This window comes from Phaethon aethereus (genome assembly GCF_964289735.1).
Source record: "Phaethon aethereus genome assembly, chromosome: 19".
NCBI classification, from domain to species: Eukaryota; Metazoa; Chordata; class Aves; order Phaethontiformes; family Phaethontidae; genus Phaethon; species Phaethon aethereus.
This window is the reverse complement of record NC_138595.1, coordinates 8486208-8503281: the sequence shown is the minus strand read 5'-3', so window position 1 is coordinate 8503281 and position 17074 is coordinate 8486208. Positions and strand designations below refer to the sequence as shown.

At 50.3% G+C, this 17074-nt stretch overlaps 1 protein-coding gene across 1 annotated transcript in view; it reads left to right on the top strand.

The window, feature by feature from the left end:
• Window positions 1-10195, top strand: part of CAMKK1 (calcium/calmodulin dependent protein kinase kinase 1) — a gene marked incomplete at its 5' end in the record, with an annotated part of 59880 nt that extends 49685 nt beyond the window's left edge. The window contains 3 exons of the mRNA XM_082008511.1: window positions 1347-1475; window positions 2525-2628; window positions 9687-10195. Of these exons, the coding sequence (XP_081864637.1) occupies window positions 1347-1475; window positions 2525-2628; window positions 9687-9759 (306 nt within the window). The 3' untranslated portion in view covers window positions 9760-10195. The remainder of the gene's footprint in view (window positions 1-1346; window positions 1476-2524; window positions 2629-9686) is intronic.
• Window positions 10196-17074: the final 6879 nt, after the last annotated feature.

The following is a 17074-nucleotide window of genomic DNA, read 5'->3' as shown; positions in this document are numbered from 1 at the left end:
GATGTTTCTAAGTGGCTGTTCCAGGCTTCCTTCTCCTCCTCCCTGGATTTCTTCCATTTTGTTTTCCCCTGTTTTCAGACTCCTCTCCTCTTCCTTTTTCGTCTTCCTTACTTGCAAGATAAAATCCTGACATGGCTACAAATGTTCTTGTGCTGGTGAGCATTAGCTCCATGCTGCTTCTTAGATGTGATCATTTATAGTTGATACATGTCTGATGTCTACATTGAAGATAAACATGGCAAAAGCTGGAATGAGGCAGTAAAATTATATATGGGGTTTAGGCTGGACAAATATCTTAACTGCTCTGCCAGCTGGGTTTGGAATTGCTGTTCACCATGAAAATAAATCAAGCAAATCGTTTTGCATGAGGAACATTGAACATATGGCTAGGCAGAGTCCTCTCCCTGGCTGAAATGTTTGCAAGCCCCGGGTAGACTGTAGGGTTTAGTGCGCTGCTTTCACTTAAGGCTGGACATGGTGATGTGCCTTTGAAAAGAGTTGTAAGTACAATTAATGATCTTTGAAAAATGTAACTTAAGCGCTGTAAAGAAGCTGATCACTAATCCCTTGGAGAACACTCTGGACACCTGCATCCAACTCATCTAAATGGCAGTAGGCAGTGCGTATCCATCCTAATTAAACTCCTCGTCCTGGAGGGTGAGGCAGGCATTTCTAGCCACCACACTGGAGGATGCTCTCCCTGACAGGCAAAACATCCAGCCCTGCATTTGGGTAGCAGAGACCCTCATCCCATCCTGCCGACAGCGCCGTTCCACAGCAGCACGGCAGCAACAGGGAGGGATGGTGGGAAACTGCCTTCTCTTTCCTTTGTGGGTGTGCAGAGGTTTATGTGCTGCCCAGGTGGCAAGGAGTGTTATTTTACTATTTATGTAGGCAGGAGGCCATTGCAGTAGCGTGAAGCCTCAGTACTGAGACCCATTTTAAGCACCTAAACCCATGTTTGTGCAGATGCATAGATGATCTTGATTCTTCCAAGTAGTGAGCACATGTAACCCTAGATGAAATGTGTGCCTATGAGAGAAAAAGATGAAAAAGCTCTGAATAACTCATATTTTCAAAGTGTTTCAAACTTGATTCAGAGGGTGCCGGGTTCCTCCAACATGCCGGTTGATGGCAGTGAGTGCCACAGCACTTAGCATTAGGGGTGCCATCTTGGTAATTCCAAGGGAGCTGGTTGAACCACATCGCTGGAAGTGGAAAATGGAGCAATACCGACAGCTTACCACTGTAACCTGTCCTGTGCCCCCATTTCTCTCTCATCACTGACATCATAGCGCTCTGTAGAAGGGAGACCTACAGCTGTGTCTGTGTTCCTCCCCATGCAGGTGCATCCGTGGCTCACCAAGAGTGGCGAGGAGCCGCTGCCGCTGGAGGAAGAGCACTGTACTGTGGTGGAGGTGACGGAGGAGGAGGTGAAGAACTCTGTGAAGACTATCCCGAGTTTGCCAGCTGTGGTATGTATAAACCACAACCGCATCCTCTGCATGGGTCAAGAGCATGGTACTATGCTGAAGCTCTCAACTAGTGGAGGAGGTTTGGAGAGGGTACATGTATGCTCCTGGCATGAGAAACTTGGCCTTTCAACCCAGTGTGAACTTTCTGTGTACTGAAGTATCCCGACTCTGCAGGGCCTGACTGTGTGAGCAGGCCTGTTTATATCTGTCTGGCTGCTTTCATAAAAGCTGTAGGGTGACACCCTCAAAGTGTCTGGCATCAGACATCCCAGAACACCAGAAGCATCCCAGGTGTTTTGTTTCATTAATCTAGAGGTTACAAGACATCTCATTTGGATCCTCAAATTGAAAGCTCCAAACCTGGAGGTGATGTTGCAGAGATGCAGGAACATCTGCCTGCAGAGTATATAGCTGGCACTTGCCTGCCAGCCCTGGGGGAACCACGAGTGGGTTCAGGGCTCTCTCGGCAGTTTGTGTGTAGCCAGCTGGAGGTCTGCTATAGGTAATTTACGACGATGCAGGTGCCTTTTGGGGGGGGTTTCATGGGGAGAGAGGTGCTGAGCACAACAAGGACCTGTTTTCCCAGCTCTTGTAGTGTGAAGTTAACATAGACGCTTGCCCCAACAGCTGGCTGGGGGAATGAACACCATCCTTTCCCCTTGATAGCAGGGCCTTTGCCTTTGAACCCACAGGAGCTGGTGGCACTCCCTGGGAAATGCCTGCCTGGGAGGGTGGCCCAGGGGAGCTCTGGTGCCTCCTTCTCACGGGCTTGGACCACCATGAGTGGCAGTCAGCAGCATCAGCTTCACCTCTTGCCAGCAGTGGTCTGCGTCCAGGGGTCTGAGCTCGCAGCCTGGGCGAGTGGCCTTGACACTGCCTGGAAGTCACATAGCTGTTCTCTGCGTTTCTCTAGTTCATGCTCTAGTTGTGGTGCTATTAAATGTCTGTTGAATTATTAAAGAAGCTGTTGTTAGACTCCTTTGAACTAGCTTCAACGGGGTGGTATGTCAGTCCAGCTGTTCTCACTGATCTGTTTTCCTTCCTCAAAGATCCTAGTGAAGGCCATGCTAAGAAAACGCTCCTTTGGAAATCCGTTTGAGGTTCAGACCAGGCGGGAGGAGAGGTCCATGTCTGCTCCAGGGAACTTACTGATGTACGTATATACAGCTTTACCTGGCTCTGCTCCACATGCAGAGTAAAGGTGTGTGGGGAGGATGAAGGAAGCAGTTTGCAAATCTTTTTCGTAGCATTCAAGGACAAAACTCCTTTCTAAGTCAATACTGAGGCTAAAATCTACCTCAAGTCCTCTAGGGTTAAAATCCAATGCAGTCAAGCAGCCTAAGTACTCTTTTTATAGATGCAGTTCTGTCTGTAAGATGGGTTTTGCCTAAACACATATAAGGTGCTAAACTTGGATCTGTTTTTTAACCTGTTTGTTTATAATACACTGTGATCGAAGATCCATTAGAGATTGGTGAACTAAAATAAGTTGAATTAGGGTCTAGCCTAGATATGTATTGGAGGGTTTAATTCTTCTCTTTTTTTTTTATGGACAACAGAAAAGGCACCAGATGAGCAGTTTGCATGTTTTATAAGCTGGAAATGAGATGATGTGGTTTGTCTGTGGTCTGGGGCCCAAGTCTGGGCAGACACACCATGGAGATACATGGACAGACAGTGGAGAACATTTTGACATTGCTCTTTCATTTGAGAAAACATACAGTATTTTTTCACACACCCAGTTGTGAAATGGAACACATTGCAATGGAATATTTAGGAGGCAGGATATGAATGACTATACTGGGATTAAAAAGGGAGTAGACAAATTAATTGCTATTAGATTCATCAACAGATTTTAAACACAATGGCCTGGATGTACAGGGATGGTGGCAGAATTTCTCTGTCCTTTACTTGGCTCTTGCCTTTTCTCCCTCATGTTGGTCACCCATCCCTTTCAGAGCCAGGTTTCGGGGCTGTCGGTCCAGTAACGTTTGACACACGTTCCTGCCCGTATCTTCACTATCATTCCTGGTCACTGTATTGCATTGCTCTGAGATGGAAGAACTTTTACTAAATTTGAAGATGTCCAAAAAAAAATGTGAATGGTCTTTGAATGTGCCGATTCTCCACTGCGCTAACCCCTATACTTAATTTCTTAATCTTATGCCATCGGTACTAGTTGACTTTATCCTAAATTAATTCATGCACAACTGGAGGTTTGAGAACACATCTCAAAACCCTTCTGTTTAAAAGACAGACATTGGCAAAGTCTCTTCAGCAAAGTGTTGTGTGTTAAACACTACTGCAGGGATGTCTTTTTTAAGGACTGTGGATTATTATTTCAAACTTGGAAAAATGCTAGACTGGTTGGATATAATGTTTTAAATTTAAAAAGATTTGTTGAATCTAATGACACTGATTTTTAAGTAAACCAAGTCTAAATGGGAATGTTCATTGGTAATCAAGAGTTATCTCTTGATTACAGTGTTATTTCCACAGGGGCAAAGAAAGCTAGACACTACACCCATCCAGTTCTTAATTCATAGTGGGTTGTTCTGTAGTAAAACCACCCTTAACACACGTATAAAATATAACATCTGTGCAAATGTTACGTATAGCACTGTGTTAGTTAAAATAAGTTTTGAGTAAGTTTGCATGACTATAAATATCTAGGACTTAGTGGGAACAGATAGTACTGTTGTAGCATAAAGGCTCTGCAGAGTTCCTGCATGTCAGGGACCATTTCCACACTCATAGCTGGACAGGGGACCCCAAAAGTGGGACTTGTCAGAAGGGCAGTGCCGGCAGCCGTCGCCGCTCTCTGGCTCACAAGTTCCCAAGCTCTCCACCACAGAGCTTCTCCTCCCCAGTGACAGTGTCTTTCGAGAGAAGTGAATCACCTCTTGTCATATTGCATCTCCTTCCAGTTATAGGTGGTGAATAACTTGTTGTGTTTCTATATAAGAAAAAAGAAAAGCTATTAGAAAACTCCAGTTTCACACTCAAATTATTTAATTAGGCTGCATGTGAAATTGCCAGAGCCCCGCTCACTGCTGCGTCAAGCATCTTACATCTGTGCCCATACTGAGATTATATTCTGCAGGAAATCATCTGACAGCTGATTCTGCTTTCTGGTATTTCTAATTGGTGGTTCTTAAAATGGATTTGTCCTTTAAGAAAATACAAAGAGAAAGGAGCCATTTTAACAGCTCCCTCTTTGGTATTTGGAGAGGAGGAAACTAAATCATGTGGTTGAATCTTATTTTTTAATTTCTTCCTGCATTACCTGTACACAGTGTGCTGGGCTCTGTTCTTGGAAATGCTTCATGCAGAAGCTGCATGTGCAGAAGTCTTTGTGATAGCGGGAGGTCTTTCATGTTTCCACAGCCTTTGTTCCTTTGGAGGACACCATTAAGACACCAGTGATTTGAAATAGTTCTTAAATTAGTACTGGGAGGAGAGAGGGATTTTTTAGCACTCCTTAGACCTGAAAGAAGCAAGTCCTCTCCTGGGTGTTATTTATTGCTTTGGTTAATAGCACTGAAAAGTTACAAAGGCAGCTGTTAAAATGGCAAGCACAATCACCAGATAGAAGGAACTAAAATGAAGATGCCCCCGTTTAGCAATTCTTGTTTTGCAATGTTTGCCTCTCCCACGAGAGCACCCTCCGCACGCCTAGAAGCGGGCTGTGAGTGCTGCCAACTGTCACGTTACCCTGCGAGCTGTGCGGTGGCTGGGTGGCACCGGATCCTGCCATTCGTGCAGGACCTCCCAGCAGATGCAGGGTTCATCGAGCCTTGCAGATCGTGCAGAACATGGCCAGGTTCAAGCCTGTCATTAATGGTGGCTGCAGAAGCAACCGATCGTTTTTACTTTTTTTTTCCCCCAGTTGCAGAGTATTTTTTAAATCCAGTTGTTTAGCGTTCATAGCTAGGTTCTGGGTTTGTTAGCAGTGTTTGCTACATTTCTTCTGCCTGCTCTAGATTTCTCCTAATTGAGTCAGCACTGGCTTCACCACATTTTATTACTCTCATTTATTGCAACTACTAACTATCAAATTAATTGCTGTGTTTTGACAGACCCAATTTACTTTCCCATTATGGCTGCTATTACTGTTGATGAAAGGTGGTTGTCAGCTCCTGTATGGGGGATCAGTCTGTATTTAGAAGGCCTACCCTGTTTCCAGCCTCTCCAAAAAGAGGGCAAAAGAGCTGTCACTGCCCTTAGGGCCATACTATCCATGTAGGCTAGGCATGAGCAAGCCAGGGGGAGTGGGAGGTAAAAAAATGGCTGACCCAGGTCTCCAGGCAGAAATAGCTTCTCCCAAAGCAGCAGAGAGGTACGTGCCTTGTGGGGGCTTTGTGCTGAGAAAGTCCTAGGGCTCAGTGCCATAGGGCTGCTCAAAAATAGGCTGAAGAGATCCCCCTAGGGCAGCCACATCTACAGCATCATCTGACAAGGGAATGGCTGCAAGTTGGGTTTAGATTTGCCAGATGTTTCCACTGAAGATGCTCCCTTGGTCTCTGCTAGTGCTCCGTGTCTGTCTCTCCAGTCCTGGGAAGATTTTGGGTAGGTAACACATAGATGCTATCAGAACAGAGTCAAACCCAACCAAAAGCCATATCGATTTTCACTGTAAAGAGAAGAACTCTGTGTCTCATGGGAAGAGCTGTGCCCCGCAGTGCCGGTGGGTATCACCATAGTCTATGTATGGACCAAGGCACTGACCGTGGCATGGGACTTTCCTCTGGCAAAGACCCACCATGAGCCAAACCCTCCAGTGAGTGGCCCCATGCTCGTGTGGCTCTGCCCATGCTGAGCACAGCCGCTGCGTGCCCCATTGCACGTGGTGGTGGTGACAGCATGACCGTGATAGGACACAAAACCCCCAGAGGTGCCAAATTACAGGAAAGGGAAAAAAAAAAGGAAAGCACAGCTGGACTTCAGCAGGATGCTGGAAGCAATCTGGAGCTTTCAGCAGCAGTAGGGGCTGGAGTGGGTCTGTACCAGTGCTACCAGTGCTACCAGTGCCAATCCTAATCTGTCCTTTGGGCTGCAAATAAACGTGGCTGATGCTCCATCCTCCATTTCACTCTGCTCGCTAGCCTTGTTGGGTACAGAAATATAACCTCCTTTGCCTGCTGCCATCATCTTCATGATTGCTTTCTTCCTTTGTCTCATTGTTTTGCTCTCAGGGACAGAGTCCTCTTAAACACATCTGTATACTTGCATCCATCTTTAAGGTAATTCTGTGTTTGTTTTTCCCCTGGGTGCTGTAGAAATGTGTGTCCTCTCCTCAGCCTGTGTGATTTGTGTGGTAGTGAGAGCATTTGGCTCCATCCTTCCTCCCTGTAGGAGCAATTTTACTGCAGTTTTTCTGTGTGTGACACTAATGTTTATGTATGCTTTTTTTAATTATTATTATTTGTGGTTCTTTGGCATTTCAGCCTTCTTTAGGGGAGGAGGGGTGAAAAAAGCCAGTTGGGTTTTAGCAGGAACTGCTGCTCAGCCCCACGTTCACGGAGGAAGAACCAAGAACCACAGAATTTGGGAGAGGTTAAGGCTGAACTTTGTAATTGGGGATTAGGTTTAATATTTAGTGGTTATGCAAAGAAATAGCGGCAGAGCCTTCTCTGCTCCAGCCACTCCACCATTCCCCTGCACTTCTGTCTCTGACGCCATGCTGGGAGGGCTCTGAGCTGACTGAAATTGTCCGCTCTGTGCGACCACCCACCCTGCCTCAGCCAGGACTTCTTTAAGTCATGGTCATTTGTCCGACCTGTTGCACAGACCCTTCTAGGAAGCAGTTGGTCCCATTAATTCTGTTAAATAACAAAATAACATTCAGTGCAAACTGTGACAAACTGCTTGCAAAGAGCTCAGAGTGTAAGTCCCAGCATCTAGTGCTTAGGCTGGACACAGCCTCCACCCAGGCCTGGGGAGATCTGGTCTGGGGTGAGAGACCAGGAAACAACCACAAGCCTCCTGATGACTTTGGGAGCAGCCGCACTGCTCTGGAGGCTCTGGCTGGTCTAGTTTACCGCTCCGAGACGAATGGATGAGCTCGAGCCGGGATGCTGCCTGCTCCGAGTGAGGAGGGACTTGCAGAGGTTCTCCAAAAATAGGTAGGAGGAGGCAGGCGGGGAGGATGGGGACTGACGTGGTGCCGCCAGTGGCAGCTGGTGCCACTGCCTGCTGCTGTCTTTTCCATAGAGAAGAAGGGGACATCACCACTCTAGACAAGGGCAGATTATTGGTATTTAACGGGGACTCGGTGGAGGAATGAAGCACTTAGCAGGAGTATGGGTATGCTCTGATCCAGCTCTTTGTAGGTTGTCGCACTCCATCCCCGTGCCGTGCTGCCTGCGTTTCGGAGGGAAGTGCTGTGAGGCTCGTTCCTTGCTGGGCACGAAACACACCGTGTAAATACTGAGTGGCTGTGATCTTCCCGCAGCTGTTACCAGCGGTGCGCTCTCCTGGGTGATTGCACGGGTCAGGCTTCGCTCGCCTCGGGTTTAAAAAATGTAGCGGAATTACAGTCTTTTTTCTTAAAAAGAATTATTTAATGGAGATTCACATTCGGCCTCGGACCTTACAGCACAAGCCCCAGCTCCCGTGCAGACTGCAGAGCGCTGACACCTTGATCCCTACCGCCGTACGTGTAACTGGAGTTAAGCTGATACCACCGCACGGGTGTTGTGTCGACCTGTTTTGCGTTGCACCCTCCTGCAAGGCGCTGGCGGAGGCAGAAGCCGCTCGGGGCAGCAGGGGAGCGTTGAATGCACCCGGGCACGGAGCAGGCTCGGCAGGACGCACCAAGCAGCTGCGGGCAGGGAGCCGTGCTGTGCGGGGCTGCCTGCGCCGTGCCGGAGAGAGGAGCCTCTGCTGCTACATGGGGTGATAAATCATTTAAAGAGGGTGATGACAGGCGCCGAAGATGGGGCTGTTCCTCAGCCTCCCCCACACGGAAACGGTCCACGCTCTGGGCTCAAGGTCATGTTTGTCACAGGGCTTTGCTGGAGCAGGGGGAGAAGGGAACGTGACTCTTTATTATTTCTGGTTTCTGCAAAATTTCATATAGGCCTACGTGTGCTTTCAGCGTCGTTCCCAGCCAGACAATAACCCCAGAGCGCCAGACCCACGCTTCCCGAACACTGTGTGCTGCAGGCACATGGAGCAGCACTGACTCTCCACTGCCCAGTTGGCTGGTCCATGCAGACTGATTCTCCTGCAGCCGGGCTGGCGTGGGTGGGGCCGGGCACCCTGGCAGACGCAGGTGCTTGGGGTAGCATCACCTCCGTTACCCTGTGGATATCTTCATGATGGAGAAACAAGCATTTTAGGTGCAAGTCATCTGCCTGCCATAGGTCTCTGCTGGTGGCTGTTGTGGATGGCACCTGGAGGTGTCACGTTTTCTCCGTTCAGTCTAGAGCAGCGACAGCTTTCTCTGGTCACATCTGAGCGATGGGCTGTTCTATGGATGGCTGGGCCGGGTGGAGGTGTTACTCCTCAAGGAGTAAAAAAAGCTCAAGCCGGCACGGGAAGACATTGAAAATTAGGAGTAGGAGGACAAGGTTGAAGGTGTCATGGTGTATGTACAATGCAAGTTAAGTTACCTTGGCTGTGTTTTAAGGACTGCTTCTCTCAGGTGCTGAGCTGTTTTGGGGACCGGACAAACTCACAGAAACTGAAATCAATCGAGCAGCTCTTGTGTAGGGAAAACTGGGTTGTGGTAGAAGCATACATTTTTTACTGCCATTTACAGCGGGGCTTTGGAGAAACAGTTACGGTATCAAGCCATCACTCTTATCTTTAAAAGTAGTTCAGACTAAAGAAAAGCAAACCAGAACTCCCCAAATACAAACTAGATAATTTTGGAGACATTTTCTGTAAGACTTTCTTCAAGAACCAGATGCCTTCTCATGATGCTGCAGATGGGAGAAGAGCCCTTGGGGAAATGCAATGCTCAGTCCTCGGGGCACGGAGACCAAGCAAGCGTATAGGCTTGAGTTGCACAGCACTGCAGCGCATCGAGCTGGGATACTGCGGAGCTGTTTAACGTGGCACCAGCACAACAGGCTGGTTTGTTGCTACTCCCTCTTAATATTGATGTTGTTGACCTGGGTTGTCTGTTGGAAAAAATAACCACCTGCTTTATTTCTTGCATTGGTATGTGCCTATAATCTCTTTATTTCTTTGCTGTTTGTGTAGAAAAGAAGGGAGCAGAGAAGGAGGCAGGGACCCGGAGCTGCCTGACGTGCGTGAAGATGAAGCTACGTCCTGAAGCTGCCTGGCTGTTGCAGGCTGGTTGCTCACGTGCTGCTGCTGTTGTACCCATCGTGGTGTTGTCCACACATCTGCCCTCATCGCCAAGTCCAGGGCCTGCAAAGCAAAAAAACCCCCAACAACAACAACAAAAAAAACCACCAAAAAAACCCCAACCAACAAAAAAACCCACAAAACAGACCAACCCAGAAAACCAGGAAGGAGGAACAGAGTGGCAATAAGGAGAAGAGTGAGCCCTTGGGCAGCGCGGCTGGCAGAGGGCTGGCTCGGCCTCGTGGGCGGCCGCGTTCCTTGTGCGAGGCATGCGTGTGCTCCTCCGTGTGTGCCTTGCTCTCTACTTGTGCTTCACGTGTGGGCTTTGTAGTTGGGTTTCTTGGCCGACGAATGTGGTTTTATTTTTAATGCAGCAAACCAAATGTTGTCTCATGGGTTGCTCGCCCTGGAGACTTCCTCCTTGCTTTTTTGGCATTCTCTATTTCAAGCATCAGGAAAAAAAAAATTGCATCAGAGCCAGGTCTTATTTCTGAGAGTGACTGTTTTATTTAATGCATGGGTAAAGGACCTCTGTATACCAGGACACATCCCGCTCCTGTTCGAGTTGACAGCAAAATTTCTACGGATATCAGTTAAATGGGGATGAGATCTTCGTTTTGGAGTGAGCACTGTCACTCTCTATGCCTTTTTCTCTTTTTTCCCCTCTCTTTTCTTATCCCTCAGTTTTGCACAGTGTAAATCCTGCCAGCATTGATGGCTTTAGTCAGGGCAATGTTGTAAAACAGAAGAACTACACGATATTCCCTGTAATGTGCAATGAGCCTTTGAATGTAGTAGAGATCTGGAGCCCTGGGATATGCCGTTACATGGAAAGGCTTAGTGCACCGAGGACATCTGCTAACCAAGCGTGCTCTTCCCAAAGAGCTGGGATTGCCCTCCATCAGCTGCACCCAGTCCAGCGCACATGGACGTTGTTCTCAAAGCTGAAAAGAAGTGGCAAGTTTGGGCTTATTTTATTTAAGGGTGATTTCCTTTCCCTCTTTCATCTCTTTGCTCCTTTAAAATTATGTACCTGATGCTTTTAAACTTTAATTTCCTGATAAATGACCCAAACTGGGAGAGCTCCCTAGGATGGAAAATGTTGGTGGAGGGTTTTTAGACTAAGGAAAGTTACAGAACACATGATCAAAACTTGATCTTTTGGGTTTTTTAAGGCTTTAATTTTTAATTTTATTTTAAGACTGTAATTTTTATGCACATGCTGATGCTGCTGTTTTATCCATAGATTGCTTCTAAACTTGGTATTAGAAGCTTTATCTCTACAGTTTGACAACAGGTGAGAGATTGCACTTAAAAGGGCAAATGCAGCTATTTCAGTGGCTGTTGACTATATGGACTGTGTGTATAATCAGGAACTTCACTTTTGCACTCAGAGAGCAAAAACCAGTGACATCAATCCGTCAAAATTTACGTCAAGATTTTCCCTTGAGCTTTGTGGGATCTGAACATGCCCCTGGGAAGCCAGTGGGTTTGGATTCTTATTTTATAGCACTTAAATAAAGGACACAATTAAATTTGGTTCCTACATAACCACATTACTGTCTTATTTTAGGTTAATTCTGAGGACTTGGCACTTTCAGTCCCCTAATTTTTTGTGCGAGGGGATGTTCCTATGAGGACTGTTGGAAGTGACCGGTGTACTGGTTGTTCCCATTCTCTTTGCTGCAGTCTAGTTTCGTGGTTCCCAATGTTTTTCTAACCAGGCTTTGCTGCTGGTGCTTTCTGCCTCCCCTCGCTCGTCTGCAGCCGCCTCGCTGGGATGCCCAGAAGCAGGCGCCAGCCTGAGCTCTGCCCCACATCTCGCCTGTAAATATCGGCAGATTGGGAAAGAGTATTGCAGCTAATGTATTTTATTAAGGAGTTCTTTAATTTTTTAAAGCAGGCGAGGGGATTCTGTGCTGTGAAGTTTTACCGCTCTGGGCTTGCGCTCTGCATCGCCCGTGCCCAGGTGGTAAATCCTGCCTGCGTTTGTGCATCTGCCTGCACCAACTGTGCGCTCGGCATCCTCCGAGGGCCTGTGGTTCTGCTTCGGCCGTGTGCCCCGATACCTCCCGCCGGCTGGCACGCTCGCGCGCACGCTTGGATCCTGCTGCCTTGTAATGAAGATTTAAGGACCTGGTGAAAGGGAGTGAAAAATGGAGGAGGGGACTTGGCGAGGCCAAGAGCACGAGGGGGCTCTGCAAATACGGGAGGTGGCCAGGAGGAGCCGCTGCCCGCAGAGGGGATGGTCTCTGGATGCAAACAGGTCTGTGCTGGGGACCGAGCGTGGGGGTGCCGCCGGTTCCTGCTGCGCACCAGGGGCCGAGCGGAGCAGCCCCGGGGCGATGGTAGGAGCAAGCTGTCCAACCTCCGGTTTGCAGGAACGTGGACGCTCCAGCTGGTGCCATGGCGGAGCTCTGCTGCAGCAGGGCCGGGCACAGAGGGGTGACCCTGGGACAAGGACGCGTCTTGGGAAGTCACCTTACCCATGGGGAGAAAAGGGAATACCGGTAATCCTTTTCCCTGTGGCTTTTCTGAGGTCTTAGCAATGCTCGAGTGGTGCTCAAGGAGCTCTTAAGGCTGCCAACGTGGGGTTATTTACTGTATTTTTAATACGGTAAGAATAACCTGGGGGGCAGAGAGACACTTTGCTAATCCAGCCAGTTGTTGGGATTATTCTAGCAATGCCCAAGGGGGTGGGAGCTAGCGGGGCAAGGCTGCAGGAAGGCTGTTCCCAGCCTCAATTAATGCGACCAAACATACTCATTTACCAATTAGCTCTATGTCATGTTGCTTTAGTGGTAGCCGGAGCGCCGCTTCAGTTTCGGAGGGGAATGGGGGAAATGGCTGTTTCTTATAATCATCCCAAAATCTGCTCTGGAAAAATTGCCCTTTCTGCTGAAAAAATCTTTCTGGAGCTGTTTCCACAGGTCCAAGAAGCAACCAGAGTTGCACAGCTGGGCTCGTGTCATACCTTGTTTACCTTATTTTAAAATAAGCATCTCCAGCAAGCCCAGCCTTCTATCCGTTCAGGAAAGTCCTTCTCTTTAGCTAGACGGCTAAATATTTGTCTCTCTTCCCTCTGGCTGAGGGTTCGGCATGGCAGGGCTCCTCCCAGCAGCGAGCAGCGCTGGCGTGGGCGCGCTCTGACGTTCCGTACGCGCGCTGTGTTTTTCCCTTCCAAATCCTCGTGGGCCTGTGCTGTCCCTGGAGCGTGGGCGTCCTGTCTTCTAGAACAGATACGGGGATGCTCTGAACTGCGTTAACTCTGCGTCCCGGGAGCGCTCCCCTTTTCCCCGGCCGCGTGCCGGCTCAGTTGGCTGTGGTCTGCCTCGGTTGGCTTTTCCAGCTCAGGGATGGGCCCAGATTGAGAGACCCTGAAGGAAATTTCTCTTTAGGGAAAATGGCACATCTTTTTGATCTCCGGGAGGCAGATATCTCTGTCTTGTCAATTAATTCCTCCAGGCCTTCGGTGTGGGAGGTAGTGCCAAGTAAAAACCCTGGTTCAGCCTCTCCTGTCTGGCATGGAGGAATACTGCAGTGAACGGCCTTAACCCTTCAGGCAGGAATGCGTCGCCGCGAATGTCGCACTGGCAAATAAATGAGCTCTTCGGTGCTGTATCGCAGCGTGCGAACAGACGCGTGGAGAACCACCGGCAGCGTTTATAACGCTGTACCCGTGCAGGGGCTCCGCTTCGGGCAGCGCTTCCCAGCGATGCGTCGGTGAGAAACGGCAGCCGTGGCGCAGCCAGCGCCGCGAGCCCGGGCTCTCGAGAGAACCGAATCACCTGCAGCAGTAAGTGTGACTGGGCTAAGAGTACTTTTTTTATTTTTTCAGTGCCTTGGGACACAAGAAGCAGGCTGTACAGCAAAAGACCGGGCTTCCTGAAAGGTCAAGAGCCGCACGTGTCTCTGACACGTTTTCTTTATCGTCATTTCGAGGGTGGATAAGTCAGGCCTGTCCTTTGCTGGCCACGGCGGCATCAGTTACATATGTTCGTGTCGTATCTGGGGCCAACATCTCCCGTCCGGATGGTGCTTCGGTGTTCGGGATCTGGCAGGTTGCCAGTTAGAGAAATCTTTGCGTTTCAAAGCTGGGAGTGCACCCAGAGGTTTGTGCCGAGCGAGCGGCGCAGTTCGGTCGCGGGTTTGCAGGTGCGGCCACGCCATGCTCCGGCCGGGGGGCTGCAGCCTGCCCCGTTCTCTGCAAGCCTGTCCTGGCCTTCCTCTCCCAGGCTACGGGCCAGAATCTGGCCCCCAAGGCAAGCGAAACGGTGCAAAACCCACTGAGGCCAAATCTACCCCCGGCCCCGCACAGCGTGGCGTGATGGCCCCAGCGGCGTTGTTTGGGGTCCAGGGGAGAGCGGCTTGGCAAATGTTGGAGGGTGTTTGCTGCCCTGGAAAAAATATTCCTGGGGTGGAAAAAAAAACCCATGGGGCAGCTGGTGGTCGGGCAGGCGTGGGGTTGTGGCCACGGGAAAGCTGATCTCGTGTACGGCCGCTTCTGAAGGGAGCCCGGCGGGGGATGGCGTAGCTGCTCCACGCAGAACGCGTTGCAGCTGGGTGAGATGACTCCCGGGACAGGGTTTAATTCCTTATTTATTGCCAGACTTGAGGGGGGGAGCTGGTGGGAGGAATTCTGTGTTCCTTCAGCAAGGCTCCGTATCCTGAAGCCGTCAGCAGCGCTGTGGCAGGGCCTGAGGGACGTTTTTCTCTGTTTCTGTGGTGTGTGGCCGGGTGAGCTCGTTTGCTCTCTGGCTCGCTGCTTTCCCACTCACATCTTGCCCAAGAAAACCAGGAGCTTCGTCCCACCAGCTGCAGGCACCGGCTCTCCCTAAGGGTCCCGGCTGCCTCGCTCGTGCTCGGAGCCCCTCGTCCCCGCCAGCTGCCGCGAGCAACGTCCCGTAGCTGGTGCTTTGGGCTTCCTTACCCCGAACGGCACGGCCAGACGCGTGAGAGGCTGTTGCGTGGTTGCAGGGCATCCTTTGGTGCTGCAGCGAGCGCAAGAGCTTCAAAGCAAACGCGGCAAGGGTTGCCGTCTCCGGGCAGCCTGGCTGCGCCAGGGTGCAGTCTGGGACGCCATCGGCCATCTCCAGGCACAGAGCCCACATCTCCAGTGCTTGGCTGGCTGCTCAGTATCGCTGTTCTGCTACGAGAAAAGATGGTCCTGCTTCGGGACGGGCGGTCTCACCTTTGTGCCGGCTGGCGATGGCAGGCGAGGCAGGGGATGGGGATCTCAATAAAGGTAGAAACATTTCCAAAGGCAGGAGAACTGTGCTGGAGCGCTGGGGGGTCCCGCTGAGGGTGTGAGCACGTCGGCTGTCCGGCAGGAATCTGGAGACTGGGAAGCAGACAGTGCGGGTTTTGTGCGTGTGTATAACTTAGTTTGGGTACCAAGCTTCTCCACTTTACCAGGGCACGTTACAGTGGTGGTTGTTGAGCAAAGCAGCGACAGGGATTTCTTTTTCTGGCCCAGAGCCTCCTACAGAAGACCATGCTCTGATCAGGTCCCTCCCAACCTGGATTATCCCGTGACCCCGTTATTCTGAATGCAGCCTCCTGCGGGACAAGGGAAAGGCAGGAGCTCGAGAGCTGAAGCCTTTTCCCTGAAGGAAAGGCACGTACGCTCAGCGTTCCTGCTAGCAGATGCCCAGGCCCTCGGTCAGTAACCACAAGCCATCAGTCAAAGCGTTCAAAAAAAAAAAGTGTAAATTCAAGAAAAAAGAAATTGCAATTTTTGAGGATATAATTCGGATCCTCTGTGCCGTAATTTTGCTGCTGTTTCTGATTTATAGGCCTGTTCTGTTAGCATTTAAGTCTCTTGTTATACTTGCTGTTCAATATATGACTCTCTCTGTACTCTGCTATAACTCGAGCATGACGTATATGCACTCAGTACTGTAATGGCACGTGGCTGTTACACTGTAAATATGTACCATGAATAGAGAGGCTATTTTTCGCATGCTTTTGTACTCTAGAACTGAAGAGGAAACAACAATAAAGTCCACAGGAGTGACGCTTGGCGTAAGTGCGGTTCCTGACGCGGCTCTCGTGTGCTCTCTGCTGTTCAAGCCCTCTCTGTGCTTTCAGCTACAGCGAAGAGGGGCTTAAAGGGCTCCCACCACGCCCTTCTCCCTGCCCTTTCCCTCTTGGGCTTTTCCCGGGCTGAAGAGGCTCGGGGACCCGTCATGCTTCGGTACCACATCACGGGCTGTCACAGCATCCCTCTCTAATGCCACCTGTGGAGTTGTCCGGCCGTAATTGCGTTTTCTTCCAAAGAAATGTGGAATTTGCTTTGAAAAAGAGGGGTTGGCCTGGGCTGGAGCTGACTCAGCACGGTTGTGGAAACCACAGCAAGCCCCGGGCTCGCCTGGTGCCGCTGGGCAGGACCGTCCGGCCGATCCCGCGGTGCCCTGGGGACCTTCCTCCAGGTGAGGCGCAGAGGTGCCGCTCTCCTCCTGTTCCTGTAACACCAAAAAATGGGGCGGGGGAGGAAGGTGAAGGCATCTATCTCATCACCTGTGGTTAGTGTTCAGCCCGGCCAGACACACGCTGGGCCCAGTGACTGCTAATGCTGAGCACGCCTGGTCACTTGTGGGTCTGTATGCTGCTACCACCCCCCGAGTCTGCGTGTAAACGGACCCAGGGTACAAAGTACTTGCAGTGAACCGGCTTGAGAGCTCGGTCTGTCCACCGAGGTGTCCTGGGCTTGCTTTGGTCTCCCACCACCTTCGCAGCCTGTTCCTGAGACCGCAAGGAGCTGCCCAGGAGCAGGAGGGAGCGGCCGGGCTGCGCGTCCCCTGAAAGGCTCATCGCTCAGGGGGCACGGCACAGGCTCCCTTAGGTTAAACAAACCAGGCTCAGCTTCTCACTCCCACAAGCCCATTGATTTTGACTTCACGGTCGGGGGCAGAAATGGGGAGACCAAAACCTTTCCGGCCAGGGACAGTCTCACACACCGGTCCAGCTCTTCAGCTGTGCCCAGACAGCAAAAGCAAATGGAAGAAGAAGAAACCTGGATGCCTCATATCCTGAAGCGTGTTTTTCCAGTAGAGCTGGGCCGTTCGCTGTTGTCTTGGCTGGAGGGGATGCGCTGGGGGGCGAACGCTCAGTTTTGACGGACAACCCATGTTTCTAGGTGGGCTTTGCCGTTTTATCTGCATCAGCGACGTCTCCGAGTGTGAGTGTAGCTTAGGAAATCCCGAACCTCCCTTCCCTGAAGAAAGCAGCAGCCCTCTTTGTGCCCTGAGCCGGTTGTTGTCTGCCGGGAAGCTCATCCC